Source organism: Mandrillus leucophaeus, unplaced genomic scaffold (genome assembly GCF_000951045.1).
Source record: "Mandrillus leucophaeus isolate KB7577 unplaced genomic scaffold, Mleu.le_1.0 Scaffold51, whole genome shotgun sequence".
NCBI classification, from domain to species: Eukaryota; Metazoa; Chordata; class Mammalia; order Primates; family Cercopithecidae; genus Mandrillus; species Mandrillus leucophaeus.
In genome coordinates this window covers 331,600-348,314 of record NW_012105475.1, presented here as the reverse complement: position 1 = coordinate 348,314, position 16,715 = coordinate 331,600, and the positions used below count along the sequence as shown (strand labels likewise).

General features: G+C 39.9%; 1 protein-coding gene across 2 annotated transcripts in view; it reads right to left on the bottom strand.

Moving 5' to 3' along the window:
- The window catches only part of EPB41L3 (erythrocyte membrane protein band 4.1-like 3), a 245,057-nt gene that overhangs the window by 13,453 nt on the left and 214,889 nt on the right, over positions 1 to 16,715 (bottom strand). Inside the window, exons 12-16 of one of the 2 annotated variants that reach the window (XM_011996312.1) lie at positions 13,255 to 13,421; positions 9,344 to 9,904; positions 4,129 to 4,182; positions 1,308 to 1,343; positions 377 to 568 (exon numbers count right to left, since the gene is read on the bottom strand). In XM_011996312.1, coding sequence (XP_011851702.1) covers positions 377 to 568; positions 1,308 to 1,343; positions 4,129 to 4,182; positions 9,344 to 9,904; positions 13,255 to 13,421 — 1,010 coding nt within the window. Of the gene's footprint in view, positions 1 to 376; positions 569 to 1,307; positions 1,344 to 4,128; positions 4,183 to 9,343; positions 9,905 to 13,254; positions 13,476 to 16,715 lie in introns of both variants that reach the window. The other variant, XM_011996313.1, reaches the window with a different exon arrangement.

The window sequence follows — 16,715 nt, the reverse complement described above, 5'->3', positions numbered from 1 at the left end:
AGAATAAGTATTCAGAGTGTTTGTCAAAGCAAAAGTAGAAAGCATATGCGGAAAAAGTATCAATCATGAAGAGAATACCCTGATTTCTCTCAGTTATAAAATCTAGGTTTATGGTCAGAATCAGTTGATTTTTCATGATAGTCTCCCTGTGGCTTCCTGCCCTAAGAACCATCTGACGCTATTACTCACTCCTCAGCCACTTTAATCATTTTACTTTGCAGTTTTCTTTTGGAGCACTGAGCATCTCAGCTCAGGTTAAACATAGGTAGGAAAAGAGATTTTCTACTCAGAAGCTTGTCAAGTGCAATTCCACACCCTGTAGAGAAGGAAGGCAGGTAAACAGAATGTGAATCTGACCACAAGCCTGACTACTGACCTCTTCAGGGACAAGTGGTTCGATCATGGGGGCATCCTCCTGCCTGGCGGCCAGTCGCACCGGGGAGGTGGAAAGCCTCTTCTCCCATTCATTCGTTATGGCAGTGTCTGTTGAAGTTTCTAAGAAGGTTCTTTTTAGCTCGCTAATGTTGGTTTGATGTTTCATCAGGTCATCTTGAGTTTTTTCTAGCTCCTATATTCAGAACACAAAGTATCCAACAGTCAACGTTTCACATGTGTGTTCCTTTCAGCTCTTTTGTTCGCTTTTAAAGTAATGTCAATCTTATTAGTAGTCAAAATAAAACAAAATTTTGATCAAGGCTCATGGCACTACCACAAACACTCTGGTGAAAATGTGATTTTCCCATGGAAAGGAAACAGAAAAAAAAAAAAATCTAGTTCACACAAACATGAATACCAAAAGAATTTTGGAAGGTAAACTATAAAGAGTACCATTCACATGTATCCTGAGAGAATTAAAATAAATAGACATACAGGAAAAGGGATCTATATCTAGGAGAGAATAAGGAATCAGAAGCTGAGAAGTCATCCCCACTTATTAACAGATGAGCACACAGTTCATGCATCACAGTACAAGCCCAGAGGTATTACACTGAAAGAAAAACACCACACACAAACATGCACTGGTATATACCAATACCAACCTCTAACATAAGATTACTATGTTTGACATACACATTTTCACCCTTTATTCGTTTAATCAGACTATTCTGAAAAAAGTGGAGAAGAAAGGGAAAAGTAAGGGACACAGTCGTCAAGGGAACAAATGCCAACCTACACACTGCACCAACAACATGGTAACCAGCTACAGAGCATGCTGAAAGATCTGAACGCTGTAGACAAACAACGACTTATCACACACTGTTTTTTTTTTTTGTATTATTGTTGTTGTTTTGTTTTTAATGTTCTACCTGTGCCTTGAGCTCTGCATCTTCCTCCTGGTCCGACTGCCAGCATCAAGAAAGAGTGGGAAATAAAGTCTTACATGCAATTTACTCTAAGATTGAAGAACTATGGTCTACACAGACTTGCTAAATGTGGGCACTTGTATGCTCTTGCATATGGATGCCACTTCTTTCTTATACACAAACCACAACATTCTCACACACAATTAGGAAGCTTAATAAGAATATAGGAACATAGGAGTGAAAGAGTTCTTGCCTGGTGGGTCTTTGGCATTTTGACCAGCAGACACACGTGGTTGAGAGGGTGACAGCAAGGGTGTGGCAGGTTTTTCTTGATGAACATTAGAAATAGTTCAGGAAGCGAGGGGAGCCAGATTAAAATTAAAATTTGTAAGAATAGCTATGATGATACAATAATGAGAGCTCAAGTGTAGTGTATGAATCCCGCCCTATGAGGTTAGTAATTATGATTCCCAATTGGTAGACCAGAGAACCCATGCTCAAAGAATATGAAGAATTTTTCATGGACATTCCCACAATTTAAAGTTTCTTGAGACCGTGATTTTCTTTTTTCTTTTTTTTTGTTTTTTGACAGAGTCTTGCTTTGTTGTCCAGGCTAGAGTGCAATGGTGCGATCTTGGCTCACTGCAACCCCCACCTCCTGGGTTCAAGCAATTCTCCTGCCTCAGCCTTCCGGGTAGCTGGGATTACACGGGCCTGCCACCACGCCTGGCTAATGTTTTGTATGTTTAGTAGAGACGGGGTTTCACCATGTTCACCAGGCTAGTCTTGAACTCCTAACCTCAAGTGATTCCAAAGTGCTGGGATTACAGGCGTGAGCCACCACGCCTGGCCAATTTTCTTGAATGTATATAGTTAAGAACAAACTTGGGAGGGGAGAAGGCAAATATGGGGCAAGTAAGAAAGTTTTTTTTAAAAAGAGAAATCAACTACTATCAACAACAGCATGATTTCTTTTACAGGTTTTAGACGGGACAATTTTTGAGATTTGAGAAAATACAGTTATCCCAAAGCCACCTCATTCTCCTGGTTTTTCTAATTTCAAGGAGCAGTCTAATCCCTGGACTGCTGTCTGAGTATCAGTAATTAGTAAGCAGGCCAAGCCACATGTGTATGCAGCAGCAAAGCTCTGTCTCTCACTATGGCTCTCGGACTCAGGACTGGGTATTATGCCCTTGTGCTAGGAGAGGAGACCCAGAATGAAATTCGAGGGAGAAAAGGATCACACCAAGTCAGGGGCCTTAAGAAAATCATTTAGTCTACCTAGGTCTCCCTCTTCTTATTTGCCAATGGGGACAAGACTGCTTACTCTTCATATTCTATACTGACCACTGTTGTGTTGGCCACCTATAGAAGGGGAAGAGTTTCATCAGTATCACGGGGCAAACAGGAAATTGAAACACAGTGCTAATGTGCTGGTGACACGCCCATTCTTCAGTGCAGGGGGTGCACAGCTCTTCATTTTATTTTCAAACTTCATAATCTACCTATGTTACAGGTATTCCCTTGCATGCTTTAAATGTTATATAACAAATTTTAAAACTACTGTAGAAGTTTAAGGTATTATTATTAACATATTTTTCCTTTTAGCGCAGTTGAAGATTCCAATGAAATTTACTGGATGTACTACCTTGTGGCTACATGTAACTAACTCTTACAAAATCAAGGTATAGCTTTGTGATAGTTGGCAAAGAAAATTACCAACTTGTAATAGATTTATATACGATTGCTTAAAAGAATCTGCATAATAGTTTTAACAATATCATCTTTAACATTAAATTATGATTTTCAAGTTTTGGATTGAACTCTGGCCTTTTTAAAGAAAGAAACCTAATAAAATGCCATCATGAAAGATTTTTTCTGAAGATATTTTCAATTAAGTGATATACAGATACCACTTACAACATTTTTAGTTTTTTTCTAAATACTCAACTAGAAAACATTATTATAGTAGGATGATGCAAAAAATAACATAAAAGCAACCTAAAATAAACATTATTACAAAGTAAAAACTAAATTCTGCTAGTAAAAAGTAGCCGAATTAACATCGATAAACGTCTTCACTTCCATTAGTACCCAGACATTATTTTTAAAGATATTTTAACTACTTAACGGTAGAGATTTGAAAAACAATATAAGCCACACACACACACAGACACACACACATTTAATGTACCCTAAAGAAAAAAGGGGAAATAACAGTATATCTTCTATCACTGTTTAATGTGATTACGTTTTTCAAAAATAAAGTACTAACAATAATTTGAAAATTCATTTCTTATGGGTGACCGAGGCTATGGTCAAAGGCTACAAAAATGAGTAAGTCTTATTTTAACAAGAATTATTTCACCATTGGGGAATTAAAAATATATCTGCATCAAGCCAAAATACTAGTTAATTGTGACCTTCTTCCCATTCATTCTATCATACATCTATAGCCTCTCATTTGAGATAGAATTTTTTCTTAAAAAATGTATTATCAGTCTAGGCAAGTAGTTCTCAAAATACATCCTAAGATATGCAGAGTCAATATCACCTGGGAACTTGTTAGAAATATAAATTCTCAAGTCCACCCCCAGCCCTTCTGAATGAGAAACATGAGGCTGGAATCCTCCAGGTAATTGTGATGTAGGCCAGAGTTTAAGAACCATTGGTCTAGATGACAAAATACATATTTAACTCCTACTGTTAAAGTTAGAACTGATTTCCATTACAACAGCTCATATGTGGAGTTCTTAAACGCAGAGCCACCCCACAAGGCGATTTCGGTACGCCACTACCAGCCACTCTCAGCCACGATACCAACCTCAGTGGCGGTGGTCTCCCCGTCGGCTGCAGTGTCCGTGCGCTCACTGTCGGTCTGTTGACCACAGAAGGGATCAGGTTCCAGGAGGAAGGCAGGGACAGAAAGTAAACCATCTGGTCAAACACGGTCTGGCACAGGTCGGACAGATCATTTTCTTTCTCTATGATTTCTCTGTGTCATACTACCTTCCCACAAGAACACAAGTTCAAGCAAAGCAACAGAAGGGCCAGAGCTAGGTGTCATCAGCAGAGCCAACTCATAGGAAGATCTGAGGCGCACTCAGCTGCAGGTGCTGGGGAGCCACGCTGACCTGTCCGGTTCTATGTCTCAGGGACACCAATTTGTCTTCCCCACACCCCTCCTCCAACTTTTAACTAAAAACCTCAAGCAAGATCTCCTTAAAATGTTTAATGCAAATAAAATGGATGTTTATATATATTTTATTCTAGTAATATTTCATATCTCAAAGGTAAACGAAAATGTCAATTTACAGAAAAAGCTACTGTAACAGTCACTGGACTTTCAGCCCCTCATTTATACCATTATGATAATTTACATCCATCTAAGGCCTTCAGGCTGTCCGCATTACCTGTCAATTATAAAAGGCACAATGCCAGTGACTCACAGGTATACATATATTTTTTATGGGAAAAAAATAACTCAATTTTCAAGGAGCGTTGCTAACTCGATATTTTTTAAGACTGCATGTTATTTTGCCCCACCCTCCAATATAAAGAAGTATACTGAAGTATGTATTTAAACATCTTGCTCCAAAAATACCATTCAAATGAAGCAAATGATAAGAAGAATTGTTGAAACAATAGACAGAGAGAGAGAAAGAGAGAAACATCTACTTGGAAACAAATAAAACAAAGCACAGCATTTGACAGAGCCTAGGTTTTCAGGAGAATGAGAACAGTAATTTCAGGACTGGTTTTTAATCTGTTTCACAAGAGTTTATGGCTTACGAGCTGTTTTCTCTTGAGTAGAGGAGAGCCATGGACATCTAAATGTCCTAATATTAACTGACTTTCCCTACACAGATATCAAGTAATCATTAATAAAGTTCCCTTCATCAAATATTTGTGATTAATATTTTGAAAACAAAAATCAAAATGGGAGGGGAGTCTACGATGCTGAATCTGCTTCTGAAAATAACCTCCCACTACAAAGAACAAGAAATGTCAAGAAGGGACAACTGGGACAGTGCTGTTTCCACTGACAAAACTAAACTCCGGCTAGGCTGATTTCTTGGCACTAGCTGCATGTTTCATGTTGCATACTCCTAAAAGAAAGGGAGGCTGAACACACACTCAGCACATGTACCTCGGGACACCATTCTGGCACCTTTGCTACCAAGTCGAAGTGGAAAATAATTTTCCGGAGGTTGGTAAGGAAAGCATGTTGACACATTTTCGTGACCTGACCAGCTTGGTTAACAACTGGGGGCAGGAGGTGGCTGTTAAGTTTCTTATAAGGGTGATTGTTGCTATGGGATTAGTATGGCTGTACCGAGTGACAGCCCTGGGAAAGGCCAGTTTGAATTAGTAAGAGAGACCGGTTATTTGTTTAGGTGTACAGAATAACTCAAAGATCTTAGGCTTTCAGGAATAAATAAGAATGACTTGCACTTAGTGTTTTATTTTTTCAGACAGGGTCTCGCTTTGTTACCCAAGCAGGAGTGCACTAGTGCAATCTTGGCTCACTGCAACCTCTGCCTCCTGGGTTCAAGCGATTCTTGTGCCTCAGCCTCCCTAGTAGCTGGGACTATAGGTGCATGCCACCATGCCTGGCTAATTTTTGCACTTTTAGTAGAGACAGGGTTTCACCATGTTGGCCAGGCTGGTCTCAAACTCCTGACCTCAAGTGATCCACCTGCCTTGGCCTCCCAAAGTGTTGGGATTACAGGGGTGAGCCACTGCACGCCCAGCTGGAATGACTTGCATTTAGTGTTCTAATTAGTTGTGTCAAACACTTATAAAACTCTTGAAAGTGTTTCTCCTCCAGTCTAGCTTATTTCCCTTATGGTTTTAAAATTTACTTCAGTAACTTGCAAGCATTTTAGCATCAGGGGGCAGTGGTCGTTAAGAGGGAAAGGTTTAATGTCAGATGAACATGAGCTCAAATCCTTTCTGTTCAAACCTATAGCACATTGGGTACTTTTTATATTTTAGTCCCAGTTTCCTTCCCATAAAATGGGGAAAATAACAGCCCTAACTGTATTGGATAATGGATAGTAAATGCTTTATATAATGCCTGACACACCCAGAGCTAAAAAAATGCCTATAATAATTATATTATATAGTTATTCCTATTTTTCTTAGCCATATACAAATAGCATAGTCCATATACAAAATTTCTTGAATTCCTACTTAGCATCTAGTCAGTCCGTAGTATAGTGCCTGATCAATAGTAAATAAATGAATAAGGCTGAATAAAGCACTTTTTATATCAACTGGTATTTCTATAATGTATGATGCCTACATAAAACTGCAAATGCATAGCATATCGTAAACTATTATATAATACTACGTTTATGTAATTTAAAATGTTATAAATCAGTTAATCAATTTTTCTTCCTCTTGATTTGAACTCATCTCTATTTTTCTTTGTATTATCAAAAAATTACTCAGAAATACACATGTAATAGCATTTTATGGTTTGGGGAGGTAAGTTCATCTCATGTTTCTTGATAGGATATTTTGATATCCTGCCCCTTCTTATTTGACCATTCTGAAAGTACAAAAGAAAAATCATGACTGGTCAATAGCTTTATAATGTGAAATGATGAAGCCTTTTTATACTAGATTTCACTCTTGAGAAAGGCTGGAAATAAGCCACTATAACATGTTAAAAATGTAAGCAATGATGATACAATATTTAAAAAGAATTAATTGCTAGTGACTTGGCAAAACGAAAGTGACAAGGCTGAATTGTATGTTAAGAAGTCACCCAGTGTAGCTGCCACAGTGCTTGAGGCCTAGAGATGAAATCAGGCCATGTAAGCAAATGGCAATTTAAATAAAACAATCCAGGATGACCTCAATATGAGTTCTCTAGCTCAGCCTGAACTAGAATGCACAGCTCTTAACACTTCAAGAGACAACACTGAACAGATGGCTAGTTACAGAGTCTGATGGCAGGAGAGCTATCATATGGGCTGACTAGGGCTGCGGAGAAGGGTGATGAAGACTCCAGTGGTCAGTGCTAATTCATGGTTTCGGAGGTTTGCGATAACAAGGACAGTTATGACCGGGAAGCTCCAATCACATGTTCACTAGCTTGTAACAAGTAACTGCTGTGATTTGTTTTGCCAATGTAATGCAGACATGCCCAAGTTTAACATTAATTCTCATGCACTGATTACAACAAGATGTATACCCTGGATTAGGCACAATATCTGTGTGGTTTGCTATACAAAAGTTCAAACATTTATTTTGAATTTAGAAAAGCATAAAACAGCAATCTTTTTTGCCTTATGTTAGCTTGATGACTAACTCCACTGTTAAAGGAAAAATATATCTCCATGTTAGAAATCAGCTAATAAATAATAAAATTGTCTTTGTAGACAATATTGTGTTCTTAACTGTAATATGTTCTAGTCCAACACTATTTGATAATATTACCAATATGAGAAATAGTGATATTAAAGCCTAGGATTTCAAGTAGTTCTCAAAATATTTTCCATGTGTAAAAAGTTATTTATATATCAGTTGGAGCAAATCGTTATATATAACTCAAGAACCTTGAAAATGTCTCTTATGCAAAAGCTATTAAGTGTAGACTTTTACTTAAAACACCTGTGAGACCATTCACATTTTTTTTCCTTCCGCTGCACAGAAATGGTCATAATTCCACTAACTAGAGATACTCGCACACCCTCAACATATAATACTACATACTCACAGGTGCGGCTCAAATTATGACTTTCTAGCTGAGCACAGAATCAGACTTTCTTTCCTTTTTTAGCATTGCCTTGACTTTGTGACTTCTGAAAAAAGTGGTAAGGTATTTTCCTTTTCTCCTGTCACAACAGCTCTTGTTCTGTGGGAACAGGAGGGCTGCAGGGAGCCTGCGGAGAGGTGTGGGCAGGGCCGTGCATGAGAGCAACCGGGGCTTCTGGTGGCAGCTTCTATTATTCTTCCCCGCACTCTGTTTGAAGCCTGGAGAAAGAGAAACTGCTGGGCTGTTCACAGGGCTGTGGGGCGGTGGGAAAGGAGAGCAATTAACAGGAAAAACTACTGGCTACCATGCCAGCTTGTCCAATTGCTCCAGTGGGGGACAGGAGCCTGCCCTGCAGCAGCATGCCTTCAAGGACGGAGGCTGATAGTTCAGGGTCTTTCCCCCACTATGTCCATGTCCGGCTGGCAGCCACAGAGGCCCAGCCTTACCACACTGTGAAAACGGGGGGATTTTGAGGCTCATACTGCAGTTGAAAGAATCGCTGTCATATTATCTGCATTGGCATGGCTAGCACTGGTGAAATTTCAGCCTGTCTTTGCATTGTTTGAAAACGTCAATTTAGTCCTTTTCTGATTGTGTTTGAACACTGCTGCACTGTATGCCGTTGCTTCTGGGCCTGTTTCTGCCCTTACCAATGGCTGATGTCATGTGGGTGCTTTCAACTGCTCTGACACAACACAATGCGGGATCTGACTGACAGACCTGTCTGTGAGTAACAGTGACTGTCCGGCGATGATGAGCAGAGGGCGGTGGGGACATTTCAGGATCTTCAGGGAGGAGATACCTTTGCAATTTTAGAAAGCTACCTAGGTGACAATGATACATCCCCTCTGGGGATGCGTTCTTCCACCTCTCCTTGACTATCATTTGAGTTGAAACAACTCATCATCGGTCTTATATGTGATTTACCTCACTAAACAATAACTGATCAGAACTTTCAGCTTAGCCCTGATCTTTTACATGGCTAATGGGTTACATAAAATTGACTTCTGGCTGAGTCTTTCATCCCACGTAGAACTCAGTGGGTAGCAGAACGATTCCGGGTTGGGCTCAGACTGCTACATCCACATGGTGTTGTGCCTAACCCTGGGGCCCAGGTTGGACTCCCCAACACACAGAAACCTCAACATATTGGCACAGACAATAAATGAGGCTCTGAAAGTAGGACCACTATGGCAGCAGCCGGCTAACACTGTTTCGGACTCAAGCACGGAACACGAAGGGGAAGCGTGTTCTATGCCGAGGTACACACCTCTTCCTCTGAACTGTCACTCGGGTCATTGTCTAGGGAGGCGCTCAAGGAGGCCGCCTTGGGCTCCAGGTAGCAGAGGCACAGAGCCAGAGGGAAGGAGAGAGTGAGAGCGTATGGCACTGAGAAGGAGGCAGACAGCAGAAAGAAAAAGATGAAGAGGAAACAGGGCACGAGGGACGGTGAGCGGATCGGGAGGTAATGCTGCAAGCTCTGGGGCAGGAGGTTGGTTTCAGAAAGGTTGGGGAAAGAGAGGTACCCATCATCATCTAGGAGGGAGGGGAATGACTCGGGGAGCTGCAAGGAGAAGGAGAACAGGGTGGTCCCCTTGCCAGTTTGCTGTCTGTAGCTAAAAGCCACATCTTGATCCCCTAGGTAAGGCCTCCCTGGGCCATCAGAGTCCAAGGCGGGCTCTCCAGGCATGTGCTCAGCTCTGGATGGCTCGTAACCTGGCAGTTTGCAGTCATTCTCCTTACACCTCCTACGGAGCTCTGTGGGAGATGTGGGGGCACAATGGGCGGATGGGGGTGACAAGGGACATGAGTCAGTGCCAAGCCCAGGTGACTGATGTGAAAGAGACAGAGAGAGACAGAAAGCAGCAAACAGAGGTGCAAAAGGACAAAAAGAAAACTGCAATTAGTTAATTTTCTTATGGGTATCAATATAAAATTGTAAAACAAAAATTTTAGCACTAGGGTTGCTCATGAATGTTAAAAGTATTCAAGCTGCATGCCAATGTTGCCACAAATGGCTACATTTCTCCCATTAGACCATTATATACAGGTGGAATTCTTTAAAAACTCAGAACAGAAGGTATTTGTGGGCAATCCCAAAGTCTACACATTTCACATGATCAAAAAATTTCATTTTAGACCAACACTCTAGAAAGTTTCAGGTTTTGGGGAACAAACATAAGTAAATCTGATAACTTAAAATCAAGACTTTCAATAACCTTCTTCTGATTTTCAGGTAGCAGAGCTGTTACTATACTTCAGCTAGATTAAAAATAAAGATGAAATCCAATCCAGATTTTGATTTAAAAAAAAATCTCTAACATTAGTCCTTTCCTTGGTTATTCAGTTACATCCGAAACAGAGAGTTTACGTTCTAAATCAAGAAGTTTCTGGCCCCACTCCTATCTGATAGGTAGTTACAATCAGGGATTCGACACTTAGCACTTCTGAATATCTCACTCCTCAAAAAGAATTAAAGTTCCCTTGAAAACTCCATTTTGGCTCCTTTACTTAGGACATTAGTGGAACTTCAACTCAAGTGATTTCAACAAGCTAACTAGAAACAACAATGTGTTTTCTTGTAACACGCTTCGCCAGTATTTACTTTCTATTATTTATGATGCATAATAACAGAAAGATATAATTTCCCAGCCTTCTGATTTTTCTTAGCAGATAAAGGGCATGTTTAGATCTTTGGTTTGAGGCCTTAATATAATAACAGCAGGGTTTTCCACAAGTGCTCCCCTGGTGAGCGCAAACTTTAATGGGGTAGGTGAATCTACTTCCCCTCTCTCTGGGTCCTGGAAGTCTCCACCACCAGTGCCAGTTTCCTCTGCAGGTGGTGGAGGGGTTGCTGGACAAGAAGGGGAGGAAGGAAAGCACACAAGTCCCAAGCAGGGCGGTACCTTCCTGTACCTGCCCCAAGCCCCTGGGCAGGTACCGGAGCTGCTGCAGGCCGGGAAGTCCAAGTTTGAAGGTAATGAGACTCCTGCTGATGTCTGTGTCACTGCATGTGTGTATGTGTGTGTTTTGTCCAGTGGCCTGACAGCATGGAAATTACCCAGCCTGCCTTGTGTGGTTATCCAATCCTGACTTGGGGAGAAGTGGTAAATATAGCGACAGAAAGAAAATGCACAAATAAAGTTACATCTGAGGCATGAGGGAAAGAAAATGCACAAATAAAATCATAGCCCTTCGGCATTGGAAGGGTCTCTTTCTACTATGAGACAAGTATGTCTTTTCCCACACACTCGTATTTGACATTGAAGACGGCACTTTAAACAGGAACCTGCACAAATCTCATTCAACTAAAATAATGTAGGTGCTACACTCTAACTTCTGCATGAAGACAACTGTCCTCCAGCATGGAGGTGAGGCGGCCCCATGATCTGGGGGATCCCAGCCTGGGAAACGTGCCTCCTTGCCAGGCAACCTAGTGGACCAGCCTTTCAAGAACTATTTTCAGTAATACACTTTCATTTTGGTTGAAAAATAAGTACCCTCTCGGTTACTTTTTGAAGATGGAGTAAGATAAAATTAAGGTTTATTTTACCTTCCATGCTGATTAATGAAGTCATTTCTAAGACAGCTTTGCACTGGGGAAACCAAGCCAGCCCACACCTATCCAAGCACCAGATTTCAGCTACAGGCTTCCTGAAGATGTTCTGCCCACAGCGCTGGCTTCTCAGAGACTCAGGCTATGAGGCTGGCAGTGTCCTTTGTCTTTTTATTTTCCCACATCACAAGTGGCACCCAGTGAGGACAGCTTAGTGCTATGATTTACATAAACAAACTTGTGGTCTTCTAAAATCAAATAAAGCAAAAATGTCTGGCCTTATCTTGGGAGCAAAACTAAAAATCATTTACATTGATGTGTCACTTCTTCATACTTATACATCCACGGGAATCTTATGTTGGCATGGCGATTTTGCAAAATGTTAGAATAAGAAGAAGAACCATGTATTGGTTTTTTTGGGTGGATTACCTTCTTTTCTGTCCCCTTTAAAGCCTTCCTTGACTGAACAGACAGGAAGAGTGTAAAAACAAAATTTAGAACAAAGCACATTTTAACAGCAAAAGTTATTGAAAGAGCCCTGCCATTATTTCCTACTCTGTGCCTAATTTTGTGTTTGCCAAATAAATGATCTTATCCTAAAAAATAAAAGATGATGGATTGGGTCATTTGTAATATTTTAATATAACTACAAAAATTATTTGTCTATGTTAAGATGTCGCTGCTAAATTCTTGCCAAAAGGAACACTTTCCATAGAATCCGGGGTAGTGATTCTCCATCTCTATTTGAAGAGCCCATGTACAAAAGAGCACTCATGAATCAAATTTACTCAAATTTTAGGATAACCCATGGGTTATTACGAGCATTTTCATTCTGCTATTTCCTCTTACTCTATGCTCTGTACAGGCCAGGAGGCACTCTGTTTTTCCATTATTATTAGGTATAAACCTCCTGAAGTGTATTTTGACTTTTAAAGTATTTTTCTGAAAAGTTGCTTTGTAGTGCTGATCACCAGAAAAAAACATAGTGTTTAAAAATTATGTTAAAAAAGATACCTAATTTGGGGTGAAACGATGTCACAAAGTTGAATGAATTAAACACCGAAAGAAGAAACTGCTGCCAAACTCACTTTTTACCTTCTATTGCAACCTTCTGCCTTAACATCCCTTTTCAAAACACGGCCAGTCACTACTCTGCTGATTAGATTGTAAGTAAAAACACACAGGCTATGGTCACTCCATGTATTTATAGCCAGAAGAATGGTAATATGATAATTGCATATCTAGAAAAATATGCTGTACTTAGGTAGGAGAGTGGGGCCAGAAACAAAGAAAACAGCTTTAGTGACAGTTCTGAAATGTGAGCCCAAACAGAAAAGTGTAATACGCCACCAAAAGTATTTTTAAGATACACATACAGGACAGCTATTGAAAGTCTTACATAGCACACAAGTTATTAAAATACAAATTTTCAAAGAGCTATGAACGAATCTTTCAGAGGAAAAATGTTGAAACAGGAATCATAATCTAAAAATTGTCATATGAATGTGACCAGTGCTGACATGATTTACCCTAAATCTCAGCACATTCCTGGTTTCCAGCCTCAGCATCATTTAGTCATTCTTAAAAGCTGCAGCAAGCTCTAGCAGGCAGTCTGGGAGCTATACCTTTCCCTCGTGCCGGATGGCCGAGACAGGGGTGACTTCTTCCCCCTTCCTCCGTTTGTCCTCTTCCTCGTCCCGCTCCTCCTCGGCCTTCTTCTCCGGAGTCACAGTGGTGATCAAGTTGGTCTGAGAGATGCCTTTTGTTGTGGCGTACTGGCCAGTACCAACCTCTGCAGCAGACACAGAATCCTTCATGTATATTTCATGGTTTTCATTCACTGATGCTAAAAGCAAATACAATTGAAGAAATAAAATCCAAAATAGTTAGGTCAGAAGACAGATGAACAACACCAATTATATCTTTACTGAAAAAAAAGAATACCATCACAAAATACCAGGTTTGTCTTGAGAAAACAAATCAGTGTTGCAGGGACCTTCCTGTAAGCACGAGCTTCCTGTATTTCCCATACCAGCGCTTTAACATTCTTGAAATGCTCATGTCTTGGAATGTCCTCTCTCCTCAGGCTCTCTGGTGAGGATGTGTGTAAGAGTGGACGTGAGTGGAGGGCCACGAGGCGAGGCTGCCGCTGGGCCTGTTATCACTCAGAGTCACCGGCTGGCACTGGCACCAGTCTCGTAGTGGCCAATTCCACATCTAACGGCAGTCTTTACAGTACACAATTGCTCTAACACACTTGGCTCTTTGGAAGTGCCATTCACCAAGAAGCACTGAACTGGTTTTCTTCTTATTATTAATGTTGAAAAGTCTGTCACTCTTACAATATAAAAGCTCCACGGGTAATAACAAAAATTAACCATTTGGTGGAGATTATAAAATACAGATGGCAATTCTATTTGTCTAAAGCACAGAAATGTTTTCATTTCTACTGCATTTTAAATGGGCTACCATAATATGCATATACATTTACTCATCTCTAATATTTTGGGAAAACACAATGAATGTTGCTAAATGAAATTCATGCAAATACAAAACATGCAAACGCAAGAGAATAAGACATAGCCTTTCATCCCAGCTAAAACGTCTTAGTGAAAAGATGCTTAATTGAGTTAAATCTTAAAATTTGGTACTCATTATTTTAGGTTTCAGATATAAAATTTATTAAAACCTATAAATGTGGCTTTTCAAATACACAGTAACTAATCACAGACAAAATATAATCTACATTATTATGTTAGGAATTTAAAAATGTAAATAAAAGGATTCTGAAATGAAATCCTCTCTGAAATCCTTTTGATAGCTAAACTATGTCACTAAAAATATCTTCACTAAGACATTTTATATCTCTTTATACTATTGAAAAAGCTCATATGAGACAAAGCTTCCTAATAGACCAGTTAGGCCACCCTCTGTAAGATGCAACCTTGCAAAAAAGCGGTTGATGTTGCAACATGCAGCTGTGCCACCCAGCTCAACAGCAGCAGAAAACACACTAGAGCTGGCAGGACTGAGAAGAGTGAGAGACAGCACATACTAACATCACTTTTGGGCAGGGAGAAAGAGACAGCATGACGTTAGTACACTGATTTCACAACTGTCTTCTGTCTTCTCAGCAGTCATTATCACACTAAAGGTCATAAGGAAAACAATATTCACAACAAATGTGTTCCCTGGGGTGCACACCACTGAACAAAGTGGATATTCAGGAAAAAAAAGTGCGATTCTACAAAGTTCCTCAAATACTAATAACATACAGAAATAGGTAATAGAGACAACCTAAAGGAGAAAGAAGAGTCAATAGGATAAACCAAAAAGAAAAGCTTCAATGTTAACATGGATATTTCAATATCTTAATTCAGCTAGAAACAGTCCTGATAACTATTTTATTCAAAAGGGCTGGCTCTAAGTTTGGTATTCCGGAAACTCTTAGAAAACACACAACGGTAATGAACTTCCTAGGCTAGCTCACAAAAGCCTGTAGAAATACTTATCGATATAAAATGTGGTATATATGTACACCATGGAATACTACTCAGTCATAAACATGAATGAAATCATGTATTTTGCAGTGACTTGGATGGAGCTGAAGGTCATTATTCTACCTGAAGTAACTGAGGAATGAAAAACCAAATACCATACGTTCTCATGTATAAGTGGCAGCTAAGCTATGGGTATGCAAAGGCATGTAGAGTAATACAACGGACACTGGAGACTCAGAAGGCAGACAGTGGTGGGCGGAGGGTGAGGGATAAAAAACTACATATTGGGTACAATGTGCACTACTCAGGTGACAGGTGCACTAAAAGCTCAGACTTCACTACTATACAATTCATCCACGTAGCCAAAAACCGATTGTTTGTATACCAAAAGCTACTGAAATTTTTTAAAAAATGTGAAAAAGAGTAATTATCAATATGATGACTGAGATAATTGCCTGTGTAACAAGAGTGCTTTCATATATATCTTGCTTTTCACAACGGCCCCATCAAAGTCTGAATATAATATTCCTATTATAACAGATGACTACAACAGACCTGAAGAACTGAAATCATTTGTCAACCACCGCGGAGACAGAGGGCAGCAGAGCCTGGACTTCAGTCTGGATTTACCGATGTCACATGAGTACAGTTCCCACCTCATTAGTAACATACATAATACAGCACTAATGCTGCCATTTTGATTTCTTCTGTAAACTGTTCACAAAGTATTCCATTAGAAAAAGACAGTTGTTTTCAGTTGGGAGATTCGGGGAGCACCTCTCCCCATCAATCACCCAGCTGGTGAAATGGGGAAGGCAGAGCTGAAACTCTCAGGGGAACAGTGGCAAAAAAGGTAGGGAAGGAGATGGTCTCAGGCACTTGTAACTTTTGTTTATTTTTATTTATGTTTTTCCTTATTATTTAAACCATGACCTGCATACCAGAAACTCCTAATTCTTTTTACTTGGCCAGGATAAGATCTTCTATTAAAAACAAACCTCCAGGTGCTCCAAATTAGAAGACAGAGACCCAGACATGATTCAGTTCCAGAGCATTGTTAAGCAGGCGTGCCTTGCAGCAGAAAGCACACCTCCATGTTACTCCAGAGAGCAATCACGAAACTGTTCGATAAAACAAAACCCTACTAAAAATTCACTGTTGTGTTATCCCCTAAAAAGGTTATTTGAGTGATCATCTCTCCATTGGACTAATTTGACTTGGCAGTACAGAACCCCTACACAGCCTGTTCTCCCAGTCCATCTGGGGTAGTAATTAGCACAACTCGGAGAAATTAACTTACAGCCCTTTGCTCCGTTATTTGCATGTCATCCTTTCTACCAGCTATTATCAACTAACTGATAAAGGCCACACTTCATTCATGAAGATTTTTTAGAAACAGAAATAAATGTAACTTACAGATTTATAAAACAAATAGTCTTAAACCTACCAAACCTTTAAGACTTGTTGGCAAGAGAATCAAATCACAGAGTATGTGACTACTATATTTAGAATGAGAGCATCTTTCTCCAAATTCGGGGTGTCAGTTTAAGAAAGCTATTTTCTTCATTCCCTGATGCCATTCTTTC